At 46.0% G+C, this 19,206-nt stretch overlaps 1 protein-coding gene across 1 annotated transcript in view; it reads left to right on the top strand.

Moving 5' to 3' along the window:
- LOC115079011 (CMRF35-like molecule 6) overlaps positions 1–15,877 on the top strand; it is a 36,994-nt gene extending 21,117 nt beyond the window's left edge. Inside the window, exons 3-7 of the mRNA XM_029582044.1 lie at positions 1,129–1,282; positions 3,668–3,780; positions 12,381–12,433; positions 12,780–12,920; positions 13,968–15,877. Coding sequence (XP_029437904.1) covers positions 1,129–1,282; positions 3,668–3,780; positions 12,381–12,433; positions 12,780–12,920; positions 13,968–14,036 — 530 coding nt within the window. The 3' untranslated portion in view covers positions 14,037–15,877. The remainder of the gene's footprint in view (positions 1–1,128; positions 1,283–3,667; positions 3,781–12,380; positions 12,434–12,779; positions 12,921–13,967) is intronic.
- Positions 15,878–19,206: the final 3,329 nt, after the last annotated feature.

Here is a 19,206-nt window from a genome sequence, read left to right as displayed (position 1 = left end):
TTCCATCTTCCCTTGGGTTCTGAGCATTGCTGCCCTAGTATCAGACCGGGCATCGGAGCTCAGTCATCTGGGTCTGTTAGCCATCAGACTGGCCCTTTTTGTTTTAATTATAATACTTTCAGTGCATATTGTAGAAATTTGAGTTGAAAACAGGCAAACCACCCAGACTCCAGATTTGGATGCTGGTTCACAGCCAGTATTGATGTCCCCAGTTTATACAACTATATGTATGCAATGATTTTTGGTTTTCTGTCTGCAAGATTTCACACAAATTGTTCCCTGGAAATGCATGGTCAGGTCATTCAAAGCACAACAGGATCCTATTTGTATAAAATGCTCCACTGATATAAACTTTCATTATTTTTATTACTTCTGGTTGGAAATGTACCCCTTGAATTGAAGTTGCTGTGTGTGTGTAGGGTGTTGGGGGGAGAGTGGGATGGAAATTAATACCCTATGCTCACTCTTCACTATGTGGAAGGGAGCAGTTCAGTATAGGGAATGGTCAGCAGAAAAAGGGAGGTGATATTGCCTCTGTATAGGTCCCTGGTGAGACCTCACTTGGAATACTGTGAACAATTCTGGAGACCGCACATTCAAAATCTAAATCTATGGAGTCGGTCCAGAGGGTAGCTACTAAAATGATCAGTGGTCTTCATTCTAAAGCATATGGAGAGGGGATAGAATTAAAGATCTAAACATGCATACCCTAGAGGAAAAGTGAGATAGGGGAGATGTGTTAGAGACATTCAAATATCTCAAAGGTTTACATGCACAGGAGGCGAACCTCTTTCAACAGAAAGGAGGCTCTAAAACGATGGGTCATGGGATGAGGATGAAAGAGGTAGATTCAGGAGTAATCTAAGGAAATATTTCTTTACAGAGAGAGTAGTGGATGCATGGAACGGTCTCCTAATGGAGGTGGTTGAGACAAAGACAGTATCTGAAGTCAAGAAGTCATGATTCAAGCATAGGGGATCTTTCTAACAGATTTTGCACTCAGTTAATAGGTAGTCCACTTTGACGTGTTGTGGAAGTGGGAATATAAATCCACACTTGCTTGTGTAGAACAAACAGCCTGACTCGTACAATGTAAGATTTTATGAGTTGCAATGTGTTTGTGTGCAGCTCTTCCTCCCTTACATCCAACTACAGCATCACCAGCAGTGCAGACTGCAAACCCATTTGGTTTCACGGAGAGCAGCACCTGGGAAGAGGAGACATCAGCTATCTCGACATGCTCAAACACCCCCACTGACATAACCAAAACATCTCTTCCAAGGTGAGTGACCTAGCCCCTCCCTCTGCCTTCCCTTCCCACCCCCTCTACTCTCATATCTCCTCTTCACCCACTTTCATTTCTCATTCTTCTATCTGTCCACCCTACTGCTCATTCTTTTCACAAGGAAATATCCAGGAGTTTGTCCACTTTTCTGTTGCCCCAATTTCCACCCTCTGTTGTATGATGTGTTACAAGGCTTCTTCTTCCCTGGTCCCATTCCCACCTCCCATCTCCCCTCGCAGGTTGCATTACAGCCTTTTTCTTGTAATCCCATCCTCTTGCTCATAGCCACATTAACACCTCAGTTTTACCCACAAATGTTCCTTTAGCTAGGACCATTGTCATGGCCCGGAAAGAGATCAGACCAAGCATTTTTCAAGCTAGGCAGAGTTTTGATGTCAATTAGGAAGTGAACAACTTGACTTCCTCTTCAGCCTCAGTGCAACTGCTCGGAAAAGGTGGAGCTGACTGTGTCAGTCCTCTACAAGTGGGAGAGGAGAGAAAGAGAGTGAGATGAGACAAAAAAAAATGGCCCATGGAGGATTGGAGGAGAAAGAGAGAGGCTCAAAATGAAGGATATTTACACAACATGTACTGCGTGATTGAATTGTTGCTGCATATATAATATGAGGAATTTGAAATTCCACATATTATTGGTAATGCAGCAAACCTATCTATGTTGTGGGGACCAAGGAGCATCACGGGTCAGTCAGCACCATTTTGGAAAATGGCGCCGGTAGAGCAGGAGAGAATGGATGGTGCTCTTGCCCCCCCCTCCCCCACTAGATCCCAGGAACTTGAATTAAGCTTCAGGGGAGTTCTAGGGTATGGGCTAGGTTGGGGAAAGAGGGTCCAGTGAGGATTCTATTTAAAGGGGCTGAGCCTAAGTGGTATTTCTTTTGGCCACAATGGCTAAGGCAGGGATGGTGAAGTGGCAGCGAGCAGGCTAGACACCAGGGACCCTGTCACTCAGGGTTGGGGGCCAGCTGGGCCCTTTAAAAGATGGCAGCCCCAGGATTTAGGGCAGGGGTGGGCAATTCCAGTCCTCGAGGGCCACAAACCTGTCGGTTTTAGGATATCCTAATGAATATGCATGACATAGATTTACATACAACTGAGGCAGAGTGCATGCAAATCTCTCTCATGCATATTCATTAGGGATATCCTGAAAACCAGACTGGTTTGTGGCCCTCGAGGACCGGAACTGCCAACCCCTGATTTAGGGCCACCATCCCCAGTTGCCATGGCCAAGAATTTGCAGCAAATTACTACCAGTACTAGTTACTGCAGGTTAGAAAATCCCACAGTAATTTTCACAGCAGTAAAATACTACAGCTTAGTAAAAGTTGTTCTTAGGGAGCAAAATCCAGGAGTCTGAAGAGAAGAAGGACGCAGAAATGTGACGCAGATTAAGATTAAAAGACTAAAACAGAGAATGACGTGGAAAAAGGTAAAGTCAGAAAGGAAAAAAAGAGGTGTGTAACATACAGAGAGAGAGAAAAGCAGGAAAGAGTGGAGGAGTGAAAAAATGAGAGGTAGCACAGAAAGGAGGCAAGAGCTAGAGGTGGAAATGGAAAGAAAGAATATTTGAAGCACAAAGCAGAAGAGAGGATTGCACGCTGAAGGTCATTTCTGGTGGGTATGGAAGTCTGTTTTGTACATCTAAGCTTTGGCAGGTCTCTTTTTTGGGGGGGGCATTGGAAGAACCTTGTCAGACCTCTTTGACTCGGCTTTCCCTCTACTTGCTCACCAGGGGGCACCGTTTCCAAATTGCTGGTGCGGTCGCAGACTTTTAGTGCCCGCACTTGATGCAAAGTTTCAAAGCCAAACCACCCGGGTTGTTTCTCTTTGAACATTAGCAAGTGCCACGTATTTGTGTGGACAGCTGAGCAGGGCCAGAGTGGTGCTCATGCATTTGGAAACTGAATGCAACTTAAACATGGCCACAGGGATGCATCTTTTCCCCCCCCCGTGACTAAAAGCTCGTGAGCCATGGAAACCCACGCACACCTAGCCACTCTGAGGTGGACAGTTTTGAGCCAAACCATTTTACACAGGCAAATTGCTTGTGATCTGACAAGCCCGTCCCTATCTCCAGCTTCTTCTCACCTGCCCCTGTCAATAATGATGTGGCGATATCTACATTCCTCATAGATCGGTGCGGTTATGCATTCATCCCACAATGCACTTACCTGCCACCGTAAGGTCATTAGTGGCTGCAGAGGAGAATATAATTATTATCGAAGAGTGGTTGCAGTAGTTGCATCCTAGTGTCAGCACATCAGCCTGGCGTCTCTTTTTCATCTCTGTGGGGACATCTGGTGTCTGGCAGTAGGAATAACATAAAAAAAAACAAACCCTCATGTTGATTTTTTTCTTCCACAGCATTTCAGCCACAAGCATTCTGCAGTTCCTGATTCCAGCCATCCTGTTTCTTCTGTTCCTGGTTGTCCTTGCAACTGTGATTTTAATCAGAGCACAGAGAAAGAGGAAGCAAGGTAACAAGAGCGTGCACGGCCTTTCCAAGAGTTTCTTTCCTGATGCTGACTCTCACTCCTTCCTCTCTCTCCTGCTCCCAAGGTAACACCCCTCCCCCTTTCTAGTCTGCATGCACCCACCGTGCCTCATCTCTCCTCTCAGCAAACGATGCCCTTTACTCCCATTTAATATTCCCCAAAGTGCCTCCTTCCTCAGCCTTGCTGCCCACAATCCCATGTGGGTCAACAACTGTAACAGGTTTTCTCATTGTCCCTGTTCATACCTCAGATCAGTCCAGACAAGCGGGGTTTGCATCCCTACCAGCAGATGGAGTCAGAGAACAAAAACTTTGAGGCACTGCTACGTAGACGAGAGCGCCACCTGCAGTCCCTCAGTATTTCTCTGACTCCAGCAGATGGTAGAGGTGCAAACCTGCAGTCTGAACTTAGTTAAAAAAAAAGAAAAAGAAAAGACAAGGAAGAAAGAAGATATAGTTCTAAGACAGAATAGATTTAGAGAGAAGACAGAAGAAGTGAAGATGGTGCTCCTAGAGGTATTAGATTCCTTCGTGGGCCATCCCTCTGGTTGAGCAGGGTGAACAGGGGCTTGGAATTCCCTGGACAGGCTCAACCCTTGATTTCCAGGGGGAGGAAAAGCCAGGGGTCCTGGTTCCCTCATTCCCCCTGAGGCCTTCTCACCTGTCCTGCCATCTGCAAAAGCCAGGAGCACCCAGAAAGAAGCAGGAAAGTATACCTTACTTTACTTTTTTTCCCTGCAGGGTTGCTTGGTGGCTGTGCCTTTAAGAAACAAAAAGTGTTGTGCAGGCTTTTATTTTTCAGCAGTGGTCGGCGGTTGGCTCAGTGGAGTAAAAAGGGAAGCATGCGCGGCTTGATTTTTCAGGGCCTGGGCCCAGGACAATTCTGGCAGCAGCGCAGAGGTTTATTTTCTCTTGCTCAGGGTTATTTTTAACCCTGGGCCATGTCGGGCCTCCCGCGGAGTGCAGGAAGATGTGGTGAGTCTGTGGTCTGATGTGGGCGTGCCTAATGCAGCCCTGCTCTGCACTGGCTATGCCTCTGGAGGTGAAGGGGCCTCGCAGAGAGTTCAGTAGGCAGACGCTGTACATGATCTACAGGACTTGTTCAGGAAGCCCCAGGGGGGTTTGAAGGAGATGGCGGCCATTTTGTCTCCAATTGGTAAGAGGCCTGTCTTGGACAGGGAGTGAAGGGACAACCCTCCCCTGCTTTCTCCATTATGGCAAGGGTCTGGAGAAGATAGGGATGTGGCAAAGGATCTAAGAGAGGACCTGGCAGATAAAGAAGTCAGTGAACCTGACGGTTTTTCCATGGATTTTGTGCTTTTGCTGCACAAGGCCTTTTTCACGAAGAAGGAAGCAGCGGGTAAGTGGTCAGCCACCCAGCTCAGCTAAGAAGCCTCGAGCTGAGGCGCCTCCCAAGCTGGGGGGGGGCATTCTTCGTCTGCTGGGATGATTGGGAGTGGAGAACTCCTCGGAAAATTTGAAAGGGGTTGATCCTCAGAAGAATTTGCAAAATGATCTGGGTACTGATCTGATCGTGGATCCTGTTACGGTCCAGGTGGTCAGTGACCCAGATGTAGAGGATGTTCCTCTCGCAGAAGGGGATGACCATAGGATGGTGAAATTGGTCCGTAAAGAGGAGTTGTAGCCTCTCATCACCCAGTTCTGGAAAACTGGGGATCATGGTCAAGCAGGAGGATTGGACAACGAGGGTGTACACTCAGTATTTGACGGGCTGAGTGGACCGCTGAAGGCTTTCCCATTGCCGAAAAAAGTGAAGAAGTTGATTAATCTGGAATGGGATTTTCCTGAGGCAGGACTGAAAGAGGCCAGTGCAATGGCCAGATTGTATTCCTTGTAAGAAAACACTTTGGAGCTTTGGAAGCTTCCAAAGGTGGATGTGGTAGTGTCGGAGGTGACAAAGAAGATGACTATTCCTGTGGCAGGGTTGGCGCTCTAAAGGATGTCCAGGACAGGTAACAAGAGATCTTGTAAAGAGACTAAGGTTTTGGTGCTAGCCTAATGCTCTGCATTAGGCTAGCGGTCTGTGCTAGCCTAATGCAGAGAGCCTGTTTGTGCTGGGTACAGAAGGCACAGGAGAAAACATTGGGGACCTCTGCTGATTCCAGCCAGGAGATTAGGTTGAAGGTGGGGTGGCATATGTGGTGAATGCCCTGTATGATGTGGTTCGGATGTCAGCTAGGAATATGGTGTCTGCGATAGCCGCTCAAAGACTCCTGTGGCTGTGTACTTGGTCGGCAGATGTGTGATCCAAAGCATAGCTTTGCAATCTCCCCTTCAAAGGAAAGTTGTTGTTTGGGGAGAATCTAGAGAAGCTGATGAAGCATTTGGCAGAATCTAAAGGGAACAAATTGCCCACAGATAAGAAAGTGAACAAGAAGACCTTCCCAATGCATGCTCGCATTCGGGAGATGAGGAAATTTCACTCCAACAGAAGTAATTTCGGATCCACACAGAAGCAGGGTTCAGGAGGCAGTAGTCCTTTTGAGGGACCCGTAGACCAGTCAGAGATAGCTCCATACAGGGTTATAGTGGTGTGAAATCTGTCCAATGAAGATGGGCTGGTCCACTCCTCCCTGGAAGCTGTCGGAGGAAGGTTGTCCCATTTTTACGAGGAGTGGACTAGGATCACTTCCAATCAGTGGGTTCTGGAAGCGATAAGGGATGGCTACACCTTAGAATTTTCACGCCCCATCAAAGAAGCCTTTTTGGTGGCCCATTGCACTTCGCCCATCAAATGGGAGGTGATGTGAGGCACCCTTTTAAGGCTGCAGTGCTTGGAAGCCATCATGCTGGTTCAGCAGGAAGAACAGGGTTGAGGAAGATATTCGGTTTACTTTGTGGTTCCTAAGAAAGAGGGCTTCTTTTGGTCCATTCTGGATTTACAAAAGGTCAATGCGAACTTGCGGGTGCCGTGTTTGTGGGTGGAGACATTGTGGATGGTGATTGCCTCGGTACGCAAGGAGGAGTTTCTTATCTCTTTGGATCTAACGGAGGCATATCTCCACATTCCCATCTGAGCAGACCATTAATAATTTCTATGCTTCATGGTGCTAGGAGAAATGTTTCAGTTTAGAGCACTTCTATTTGGGCTGGCGATCACACCAAGAATGTCCATGAAGGAGATGGTAGTAGTGGTAACAGCCCTCAGAAGGGAAGGGATACTAGTACATCTGTACCTGGACGATTGGCTCATTCGGGCAAAGATAGAGATGGAGTGTCATTGTTCTATTCAATGAATTATGGAGTTTCTAAGGACCTTGAGCTGGGTGATAAACCTGCCGAAGAGTCACTTGGACACATACCAGTTGCTAGAATATCTGGGAGCATGATTCCACACCCAGTTAGGCAAGGTGTTTCTTACCCCAGAGCAGGCAGTCAAGTTGGGAATATTTACAAGTGCCATGTTCCATGGTCTCTACCTTGGAATTGGTACCATGGGCCTTTACTCACATGTGACTTCTTCAGAAGGTTCTCTTGTCCCACTGGATTCCATTGTCAAAAGAGTTTCAGCTACCATTGCCGCTCCAGGAGGAATCTACCAGCTCCAGTCTCTCGTAGTGGCTGTGGCATCCCAATTTGGAGAAAGGAGTGGATCTAGAGGTTCTGGACTGGGTTGCTGTGACCACAGATGCAAGCTTCAGAGGTTGGGGAGTGGTTTTTCAGGGATCAACAGTTTCAAGGGCAGTGGTCACCAGTGGAGTTGTCCTGGTCAATCAACCATCTGGAAATGGGAGCAGTGTGCAGGGCATTTCTAGTCTTTCTTCCTTGTATTTAGAGACATGCAGTGTGCATGTTCAAAGACAAATCAGCATGGTTAAAAGGGGAGGTGAAAGAAGCTATTTTAGCTAAAAGATCTTCATTCAAAAATTGGAAGAAGGATCCAACAGAAGAAAATAGGATAATGCATACTAAAATCCCTAAAAGCCTTGGAAGGAGAAGCAAGAGTGCAATATTGCCCAGGGCTTACAAGACTGACCCTGTGTCCAACCCGAATGGGTATTCATTTGGAGCAGGAAGCCAAAATGGGTCAGTGGGGACTTGTGCTGGGGCTCAGAGGACTCTGACATTGCCTTTGAAGGGTTTTCCTTGGACATTCAAGTGAGTAAATGATCCATCCACTACTGATGCGTGAAGGAAGAGAGGGGTTGAGGTTGCCACAGAGGGATAAGAGGAGGAAAAATAACAAAGTTACTAGGGACCTTGTTGTGTTACTAAGAGGCCATCTCTAAAGGTGGGAGTTGTGTAAAGAGGAGTAAATATTTCCTGGACTGTGTTTTCTTTTTGAGTTGCATACCTGCCTGCCAGGCCCGGCGCGACCGGGTGTGCATTTGCCGGGAGAGGTGGAGCCCTGGTGAAAGTTTGTAACAATGCTGTTTTGGGGAGGTTTTCAAGAACTGTCATTTTCACCTTCATGGCGCTATTTTGGAATGACAGATGTTCCCAGATGCAGCATCGGAGCGAAACCCTGGCCAGGTCGCCATGGTGTTTTGCAATCCTATCGACGGCACCTGCCTGTGAATGACTAGCAAGCAGTGCTTCGTTTCCTTTTGACTGCATAGGCATACTTTTCTCTTGGCATCTTGTTCTTTTTTTTTTCCATTTAAGCTAAGAAACTTTGGGCCAGATTTTAAAATCTACGCCCGATTTTATAACATGCGCGTGCAGCCACGCGCATGTTATAAAATCTGGGGGTGGCATGTGCAAGGGGGTGCACACATGTGCAACTTGCACGTGCCAAGCCCTAGGGGAGCTCCGATAGATTTCCCGTTCCCTCCAAGGCTGCTCCGTAATCAGAGCGACCTCAGAGAGATCTTTCCTTTGGCCCCGCCCACCTTCCCCGCCCTTCCCCTATCTAACCCGCCCCCCAGCCCTACCTAAATTCCTCCCCCACCTTTATTTTATAAGTTGCGCCTGCCTCCAGGCAGATGTAGCTTGCGCGTACCGGCCGACAGCCGGCCCGCGATCCCGGGCACAGCGGCAAATGGCGGCTGTGCCTGGAGGCTCCGGCCACGCCCCCACCACGCCCCGCCACGAGGTTTTGTTTGAATCTATAAAACGTATATAAATATTCCAAACTATTATTTAAAAAAAGTAATAGGAAGGGATTGCTGAGGTTTTTATGACTGAATCTTAATGCATTTTGAGCTGCTGGTGATTTGTTCACACCTGGTCCTCATCTGAGGTCTTTTCCTCCTTGTTCAAGGATCTTTAGAGTTTCTATATACTTAATATCATTCTGGTATGAGATGGCTGGTTTCGGATTTGGTTACTCCTCTGGCATCAACTTTCTGAATTTTCAAGGTTCTTGGAGAGCCCATCTTCTTGTCTTTGCTATTGGGGGCTCATCTTCTTGCCTTTCCTCTATCACTTCCCCAGCCTTAATGCAGTTTCAAGGTCACTTCTGCTCCACACATTTGTGAATCTTCCTTCCACTGTTGTCTGTGATTGACTCAAAAAAACTTTACAGCAGCATTAATAGACCCAAAGGACTGCAGCAGAATAAACTTTATTTGTTCATTTTTGCCTTGATTTGTATTTCATTCTGGAAGAGGCATTGGCCTTTAAAGATTTCTTCGGAAGGTTTCTTCAGCTGAGTTGACTTTCACCATCCTGGGTCTTCCGATAAATCAATTTGGGCGCTGCTGTGCAGATCGTCATCAGAGCTCCCACTCAGGGGCCACATGGGTATCAACCTGGGGAAGAAGCATCTACGAGCAGGGGGGTGGGGCCACAATTAAAGGGGTGTACCTTTCCTTCCAGTAAAAGGGAGCAATGGGCAAAGCGTCCCCACAGGGGCGAAGCCCGAACGTACCTTCGACTCCGTTTCTCAAAGGGAATGCACGTGGGCACTTTCACTTTGAAAGCTTCCACGGGGACACAGCAAGCGTGGACACATGCAACGGCTCTTTCTGCGGTTAGATTTATGCGGACCAAAGCGCGCAAGGAGATTTAAAATTGCCTTCTAGGTGTGTCCTTTTCCCAGCCTGACCTGAACATCCCCCCCACCCAGGAACACCTCCCCCTCAACCTGGTTAAAACAATGGGCATCATTCCATAGTCCACGTGGTTTTCAGACAGTCAATTAATGTGTGTAAAAACATGTTTTACCCTCCTAAACCACTTTGAAAACTACCCTGAAAGATGTAAAATTTAAGATATAAAGGGGATAGCTTTCCAAAGCAGATCTTGTCGGTTAACCATGAGGTTAGGCACAGGATCCTTTAGTTGAAAACGTCCCCAGGCAGAATGGGTAAATGCAGCCAGGATCTGTGGCTTCACAACATCCTCACGTTTAACAGCTTTGCAAGGATCTGTGGTTTCCCAACATCCTCACGTTTAACAGCTTTGCAAGGATCTGTGGTTTCCCAACATCCTCACATTTAGCAGCTTTGCAAGGATCTGTGGTTTCACAACCTCCTCACGTTTAACAGCTTTGCAAGGATCTGTGGTTTCCCAACATCCTCACGTTTAACAGCTTTGCAAGGATCTGTGGTTTCCCAACATCCTCACGTTTAACAGCTTTGCAAGGATCTGTGGCTTCACAACATCCTCACATTTAGCAGCTTTGCAAGGATCTGTGGTTTCACAACCTCCTCACGTTTAACAGCTTTGCAAGGATCTGTGGTTTCACAACCTCCTCACGTTTAACAGCTTTGCAAGGATCTGTGGTTTCCCAACATCCTCACGTTTAACAGCTTTGCAAGGATCTGTGGTTTCCCAACATCCTCACGTTTAACAGCTTTGCAAGGATCTGTGGCTTCACAACATCCTCACATTTAGCAGCTTTGCAAGGATCTGTGGTTTCACAACCTCCTCACGTTTAACAGCTTTGCAAGGATCTGTGGTTTCACAACCTCCTCACGTTTAACAGCTTTGCAAGGATCTGTGGTTTCCCAACATCCTCACGTTTAACAGCTTTGCAAGGATCTGTGGTTTCCCAACATCCTCACGTTTAACAGCTTTGCAAGGATCTGTGGCTTCACAACATCCTCACATTTAGCAGCTTTGCAAGGATCTGTGGTTTCCCAACATCCTCACGTTTAACAGCTTTGCAAGGATCTGTGGCTTCACAACATCCTCACATTTAGCAGCTTTGCAAGGATCTGTGGTTTCCCAACATCCTCACGTTTAACAGCTTTGCAAGGATCTGTGGTTTCCCAACATCCTCACATTTAGCAGCTTTGCAAGGATCTGTGGTTTCACAACCTCCTCACGTTTAACAGCTTTGCAAGGTGGCCTTCGCACGGGCCATGTATGGGTCGGGGGAGAAACCTATGGGAATATAATTTGATATTCAGTTACACATGGGTAATGTCTCCCCTTGAACGCCACCCTTGGAATACCAGTGCCACGATACGTGGGTGCTTTAACATCCACATACCAGAGAGCTTCACCTCGGAAACTGCTGACAAGTACAATGTTTCCTATGTACTTTGCTGCCAAGCTGCTTACTCAAAATCACCCTGCTCACCCAAAAATATATATTTAGTCACAAAAAGGAAAGGTGACCTCAGAATAAGACCAAAAGAGGATGCCACAGAACATAAAATGAGTGAGCTGAATTCTTTCTGATGATCTATTACTGACAAATTTATGCTACATAAATTTGTGAAACCAACCAGAAGCGCCTATCAGAACAGACTAATCTCACAACCGGCGAAATCCGTTCTGAGGAAACGTGCATTATCCACAGCGGGCCCTTCACTTTGGAACTCGCTCCCTCCAGACCTTCGTCTGGAACCATGCCACTCTACATTTAAAAAGAACCTTAAGACTTGGCTGTTCAAACAAGCTTTCCCCTAGAGCCAAGAACACGAAGAAAAGTAACCTACTTAGATTAATTTTTGCAATGTTAAAACTTGTTTACTTAATTTGTTCAATGTAAAAACTCCTGTTTTATTCTTATTCTGTTCTATGTAAACCGCTAAATGTAGCGACAGTTACTGTTCCTTGTGAACCGGGGTGATATGTATATTATACAGGAACCTCCGGTATATAAATCATTAAATAAATAAATAAATACATCAAAATAGGCCTGAACAGTGTCCTGATAATCTGAGAAAAGGAGACTTTTTCTTCCCTAGTCGTCTTTCTGTCCGTCTTGTCCTTCTATCTGTTTGCTCTTTCTATGTCTTTATCTCTCTCTCTCTCTTTCCCTCCCTTCGCCTTTCACTCTGCCTCTGGTCCCATGACAGGGCCTACCCTCATGGTAATCTCCACCCAGTGTCCGTCGCTCAGCTACCGGCAGCTAGGGCCAAGCACGATACAAGGAAGCACAGGACCAGCAAAGAGGATCCACGGCGGTGGGGGATGGAAGGGGGAAAACCAGATAACAAGAGGGGTCCACAGTACCAGAACAGAACAGGAGCATGAGCAGGCCAGATGGGCCCTTGTGTGGTGTTTATCTCCTGCCATATTCCATGCGCTGATGTGATCAACACCTGAAGTCCCCAACGTATCGGCGCAGGAGAAGCAGATCCGGTTTCTGGTAAATCATTTTTTCGGGTTTCCATTGAGTATTTTGCCCTGATTGTTTCTGTTTTTTTTTTTTAACTCTTTCAGCGCTTGTTAAAGAGGTGGCAAGCGGTTATGAAAACGTGGCTTTCTCTCACTCAGTAAGTAGCTCTGTTCCGTTCTTCTTGTTATTGCTCTTACTGTGCTTGCTGTATGGGCAGAGCATTAAAAAGCAGCAGGTACCTGTGGACTGTCAGCGGGCAGCTCGATGGAGATGATTTAAAGCAGCTTGTTCAGGGTATTAGCGCTCAATGAGGTCAAATTGTTCATGGGAGAGGGAGAATTAGGAGGGACCGGGGGGTCTAAAGGAATTTCATTGGCTGGTGGGTTTGGCAAATGTAGAAATAATCCGTGCCCATAACACGCTGTTTCTATCGAAATCCTACGCATTTGTACAGCCTTGGCAGGTGATGTTGTGATACAGATGTTAATCCCCCTGTTCTCCAGCCTTGCAGGAAGGTGATGCCTACCACAGTTTACGTCACCGCCGGGCTTCCTACCTCCGCGGAATCCGAAGCCCCCTGCGGCGGCAGCGAGCGCCCACCCAAGCCAGAGCCCTACTACGAGGAAATACAAGAGCCGCGCTGGGTAAGAACCGGCGGGGAACCTCCTGATCCGGCCCCAGGACAGCAGGCTCTGTCATCTGGGCCCAAGCCCCGAGAAGCAGAAAGCAGTAAGAGAATCAGATCCAGAGCTGCGATGGGCTCGGCGCTCCCCTTAGTCGGCAGCCGTGCTTCCTCATACACCCGCCTCCCCCCACCTCGTTCCAATGCCTGAAGAAATGCAGTGCACGAGGAAAACAACGCAGCTCTCCCGTCACCAGTGTGGCAAGGCAGGACGCGCAAATCCAATGCAAAACCCGCACAGCCGCGCGAGTCTTCCACAAAAAAAAAAAAAAAAAAAAAGTGGCAAAGCTTCAGAGAAGCCGCAGCATCCCACCAACGGGTCACCCTTTCTGCCTGTGGAATCAAGCAATTTCCCATTTAATTGTACCAGCAAAGGGTTCTCGTGAAAGCTGCCATATTTTTTTTAGCACATTTTTCATCAGAGGCAGAAAGTCCAGCTTTGCCGAGAAGTTCCCTCTTTCTTTTCAGGGAGCGAGGAAGGTTGAGAGAGATGCAGTGAGGGGCTCTCTGGCTGCGGTAGATGCCCGTGAGAGCCTTGCTAGCGGGCGCGCTGGGGGCCGGCACCGTGACAGAGTTGAAGCAGGCCTGGGACAGATCCACAGGGGAGTGAGAAGAGCGGGTGGGGGCTGGGGGAGAGGGAGGTGATTTTCCCTTGGATTAATTAGGAACCTGCATTTCCCATTTACCCGGAAGGAGGAGATGGGGATCCTGACTTGCACAGAGCAGCAATAATGCTGAGTTAAGCTCTCAAGGAGGGGTGGCAGGGCATTGGTACGCGGTCAGGTGTAATAGGGCATTGGTGGCAGGAAGATGACCCTTCCCACTCACACGTCACAGGGGCTTTTTCTTCTGTGTGCCACCCCCCCCCCCCCCCCCAGGGTACACTGCTGGGGGAATTGTATTGCTGTTATGAAATGGCTGAAACTATGGAGGTCAGCATTGCATGCTCTGCTTTATAACGTCCTTCCTCACCTTCCAGTCCCCCTAACTGAGGTTTTTCTTATTTCAGGCAGCTCGTGGAAGAGCGGATGCTTCTTTCTATTCCATGGCGGGGTATCCAGTTCAGGTCCAGCCCTGAAAGTACGACAGGAAGAAACCGGGCCACTAGGACCACTGACGGGTCACTGGCTCTCGCCGACGCTGCAGTATTAGCTTCACGCTGTATTTATTACGGATAGATCTGCGGGAGAACGTCTTCCAGCTCGCCTTCTGTGGGAGTGCAGTCACTGAATGGGGCTTGTGGTCGAGGGACTGCTTCCTCTCTGACATGATTTTCGGCTCATAACAAGGATAAACCTAGGCTACCAGTGCCAGCACTATGCCACAGTGCTCTCTTTACTCATGGACTGTTGTGCAGCACAGTGCTAAGGCGTTACCGACCCCCCCCCTCATTTTATAGATTTACCAGATGGCTTCAAGTCCTGGGTTTGCCCCATTGCATTCAGGCAGGGTCTTGCACTTCTGGTTTTCCTAAGAAAAGCAGGGCAAAAATTCCGGTAAGTAGTCAGACAAAACCCAAGACTGACTCAGCCTGGTGACTTGGAGGCATCTAGTAAGCTTGACCACTAGGACAGTCGCTCATGGTGAACAGGTGCTGGCTGCAGTGCTGACCAATTATACTCCTATACCACCTTAAGATAATTAGCCTGGCCAGGACAAAGGCTGTCCTCTGATCAACTCATTTACCAGGGCTTCAGTTTACTCAGCAGAAAGGTACATGGACCGAACGGACTTCTCGCCTGCTCCCGCAATGCATCAGAGGCTTTGAGATCGGTCGAGCTGTGCTCTGTCACTCAGTCAGAGGGGTCAAATGCCGGCACCCCCTACCTCACCAGGAAACACTTAAACCCGACCACAGTCCTCCTCCTTCCTTAAGCAGATTCTTCCAAAATAAAAGCAAAAGTGCAATAAACAGCAGACTGTGAGGTTAGTGAATTCAGGAGTTTGTGGATCGGAGACCTGCAGCTGTGTACATGACGCTTTGCAGACTCCTTGGGACAATATGGGGAAGAGCGAACCCACAGCTTTCTCTTAACCTCAGTCCCCTCCATCTTGGGTTTCCGCAGGAAACACTCGGGTCGTCTTTTCCTTATCATAACTTGAAACTCCCATGGTTTGGACACGCTTGAAGTGTGATCTCAGAGTTTCCGTTCCATGCGGCCATTATTCCTCACCATGAAATCCATGGCATCTGAAGTTCATTTCCTGGTTTTTCCAGTGTCTGCTACGTCTGGCAGAGGCACAGAATCCAAGAGCAGAATAGTGCAGCGGGTGTGCATCAGCCATAAGATGGCTAATGCTGTCCTTCCCTTGAATGCAGAGCACCCACGCCGGTGTTTAAGACATCAGAAATATTGCTGCCTGATGAAGGGGACCTCCCAGCCCTTATGAGCCTGTGCCCTAGAAAGCAGCAGCAGGGAGAGAGAGGAAGAGCTTTCCAGCACCGCTGGGAGGTTTATTTGTGCTCCGTCTCTGGAGTCTCAGCTGAGCTGGGCCCTGCACTGTGCTAGAGGCTCCTGGCCTGGCAGTGGCTGTTTATTTAAACTCAGGATACAGTTAGTTTTGCTTTTTGGTTTGTTTTCATTTCTTTCAAGGATCCACACACTGCTTCTAGTCCTGGTACCTAACTGTATAAATGAAAAAGTATCACCTTGGTTTCTTCTGGAATGGGACCTTTGGAGACGCCTTCGTATGTCACCCACCAATGGGTATGTTGAAGTTGGAAAGTGCAGTGAGTGGACTGAACCATTTGCTTGGGTTACTCCATACGAGGACCCACAATGGTACGATCCTGGGGTTTCATAGAATAACCCATGTGCCTATATGTAAAAAAATACCGAAGCTAATGATTTCCAAATTATCCCTAACAACTGAAAAGCAGGTTGTTAATACAAACAAAAAACACACTTTGAAATGTCTGTATCCCAATGCTAAAAGTCTAAGAAGTAAGATGGGAGAGTTAGAGTGTATAGCAGTAAATGATGAGATTGACATAATCGGCATCACAGAGACTTGGTGGAAGGAGGATAACCAATGGGACAGTGCTATATCAGGGTACAAATTATATCACAATGATAGGAAGGATCAACTTGGTGGGGATGTGGCACTTTATGTCCGGGAGGGTATAGGCTGCAACAGGATGAAGATCATACAAGAGACTAGATGCTCAGCAGAAATCCCATGTGTGTTGGGTAAGAGTATAGTGATAGGAGTATACTACCTTTCACCTGGACAAAATGGTCAGACAGATGATGAAATGCTAACAGAAATCAGGGAAGCTAACCAATTTGGCAGTGCAATAATAATGGGAGATTTCAATTACCTTGTATAGAAAGACGTGGTATTTGATAGTTTTAAACAATCACAACGCTATATAAATCTTTTTGTCAATGTTTACAATGTATATTTAAGGAACATCATACCACCCCCAGTGCTTACAAGTTATACTTGCACTTTCTGCACTTTCACAGGGTCATGTTTAATCAATTGGTCCAACTGACATCAATGTTCGATTTTTTCATTTTTTGCTGTATAATAAAAAAGGCAACTTTCCTTATTTCCTGGTTATCGGGGTTGTTTATCCCGGGGCTGTCGGAGGCACTTGTCCGACGCGCGCGTTTCGCCAAAGCTGCTTCAGAGACATCCGATTCAGGCTCTCCAGATCCAGCACTTCCCCTCGCTTAACGGGGTATCTAAACAGCATTTATTTCATACAAAATGCTGCGGGTCCATAAATTTTTCTAAGATAAAAAAGCTTATTTTGTATGAAATAAATGCTGTTTAGATACCCCGTTAAGCGAGGGGAAGTGCTGGATCTGGAGAGCCTGAATCGGATGTCTCTGAAGCAGCTTTGGCGAAACGCGCGCGTCGGACAAGTGCCTCCGACAGCCCCGGGATAAACAACCCCGATAACCAGGAAATAAGGAAAGTTGCCTTTTTTATTATACAGCAAAAAATGAAAAAATCGAACATTGATGTCAGTTGGACCAATTGATTAAACATGACCCTGTGAAAGTGCAGAAAGTGCAAGTATAACTTGTAAGCACTGGGGGTGGTATGATGGTCCTTAAATATACATTGTAAACATTGACAAAAAGATTTATATAGTGTTGTGATTGTTTAAAACTATCAAATACCACGTCTTTCTATACAAAGTTATTTCAATCGTGGGATTGTTCATTAAGAGAATCTTTGTGTTTAGATTTCAATTACCCCAATATTGATTGGGTAAATGTAAGATCAGGAATTGCTAGAGACATAAAGTTCCTAGATGTAATAAATGACTGCTTCATGGAGCAATTATTTCAGGAACCCAGAAGGGAGCATTTTAGATTTAATTCTTAGTGGAACGCAGGATTTGGTGAGAGAGGTAACGGTGGTGGGGCCACTTGGCAATAGTGATTATAACATGATCAAATTTAAACTAATAACTGGAAGGAGGACAATAAGTAAATCTAGAGCTCTAACACTAAACTTTCAAAAGGGAAACTTTGATAAAATGAGGAAAATAATTAGAAAAAATCTGAAAGGTGCAGCTGCAAAAGTTAAAAGTGTTCAACAGGCTTGGACATTGTTTAAAAATACAATCCTAGAGGCGCAGTCCATATGTATTCCACCACACATTAAGAAAGGTGGAAGGAAGGCAAAACGATTACCACCATGGTTAAAACATGAGGTAAAAGAGGCTATTTCAGCCAAAAAAAAATCCTTCAAAATTGAAAGAAGGATCCATCTGAAGAAAATAGGATAAAACATAAGCATTGTCAAGTTAAGTGTAAAACATTGATAAGACAGGCGAAGAGAGAATTTGAAATGAAGTTGGCCATAGAGGCAAAAACTCATAATACAAAATTTTTAAAATATCTCCGAAGCAAGAAACATGTGAGGGAGTCGGTTGGACCATTAAATGACTGAGCGGTGACAGGGGCTCTTAGGGAAGATAAGGCCATTGCAGAAAGACTAAATGAATTATTTGCATCCATGGTTAGTAATGAGGATGTTGGGGAGATGGTTTTCAACGGAGATGAGTCAGACGAACTGAACCAAATCACTGTGAAACTGGAAGATGTAGTAGGCCAGATTGACAAACTAAAGAGTAGCAAATCACCTGGACCGAATGGTATGCATCCTAGGGTACTGAAGGAACTCAAAAATGAAATTTCTGATCTATTAGTTAAAATTTGTAACCTATCATTAATATTATCCATTGTACCTGAAGACTGGAGGGTGGCCAATGTAACCCCAATATTTAAAAAGGGCTCCAGGGATGATCCAGGAAACTATAGACCAGTGAGCCTGACTTCAGTGCCGGGAAAAATAGTGGAAACTATTGTAAAGATCAAAATCGTACAGCATAGAGGAAGACATGGTTTAATGGAACACAGTCAACATGGATTTACCCAAGGGAAGTCTTGCCTAACAAATCTGCTTCATTTTTTAAAAGGGGTTAATAAACCTTTTGTTACAATGTAAACATTTTTTAAAAGGGGTTAATAAACCTTTTGTTACAATGTAAACCGATATGATGTGTATTTTAATGTCGGTATAGAAAAGTTGTTAAATAAATAAATAAATAAATAAATAAATAAACAAACATGTGGATAAAGGTGAACCAGTAGATGTAGTGTATTTGTATTTTCAGAAGGCATTTGACAAAGTCCCTCATGAGAGGCTTCTAAGAAAATTAAAAGTCATGGGATAGGAGGTGATGTCCCTTCATGGATTACAAACTGGTTAAAAGGTCAATTTGGAGTGCCTCAGAGATCTGTACTTGAACCGGTGCTTTTCAATATATTTATAAATGATCTGGAAAGGAATACGACGAGTGAGGTTATCAAATTTGCGGATGATACAAAATTATTCAGAGTAGTTAAATCATAAGCGAATTGTGATACATTACAGAAGGACCTTGAAAGACTGGAAGATTGGGCATCCAAATGGCAGATGAAATTTAATGTGGACAAATGCAAGGTGTTGCATATAGGGAAAAATAACCCTTGCTGTAGTTACACGATGTTAGGTTCCATATTAGGAGCTACCATTCAGGAAAAAGATCTAGGTCTCATAGTGGATAATACTTTAAAATCGTCGGCTCAGTGTGCTGCAGCAGTCAAAAAAGCAAACAGAATGTTAGGAATTATTAGAAAGGGAATGGTGAATAAAACAGAAAATGTCATAATGCCTCTGTATTGCTCAATGGTGAGACCGCACCTTGAATACTGTGTACAATTCTGGTCGCCGCATCTCAA

Source organism: Rhinatrema bivittatum, chromosome 1 (assembly GCF_901001135.1).
Source record: "Rhinatrema bivittatum chromosome 1, aRhiBiv1.1, whole genome shotgun sequence".
Classification (NCBI taxonomy): domain Eukaryota; kingdom Metazoa; phylum Chordata; class Amphibia; order Gymnophiona; family Rhinatrematidae; genus Rhinatrema; species Rhinatrema bivittatum.
The sequence above is the reverse complement of the archived record's forward strand: the minus strand, read 5'-3'. Positions and strand labels throughout refer to the sequence as shown.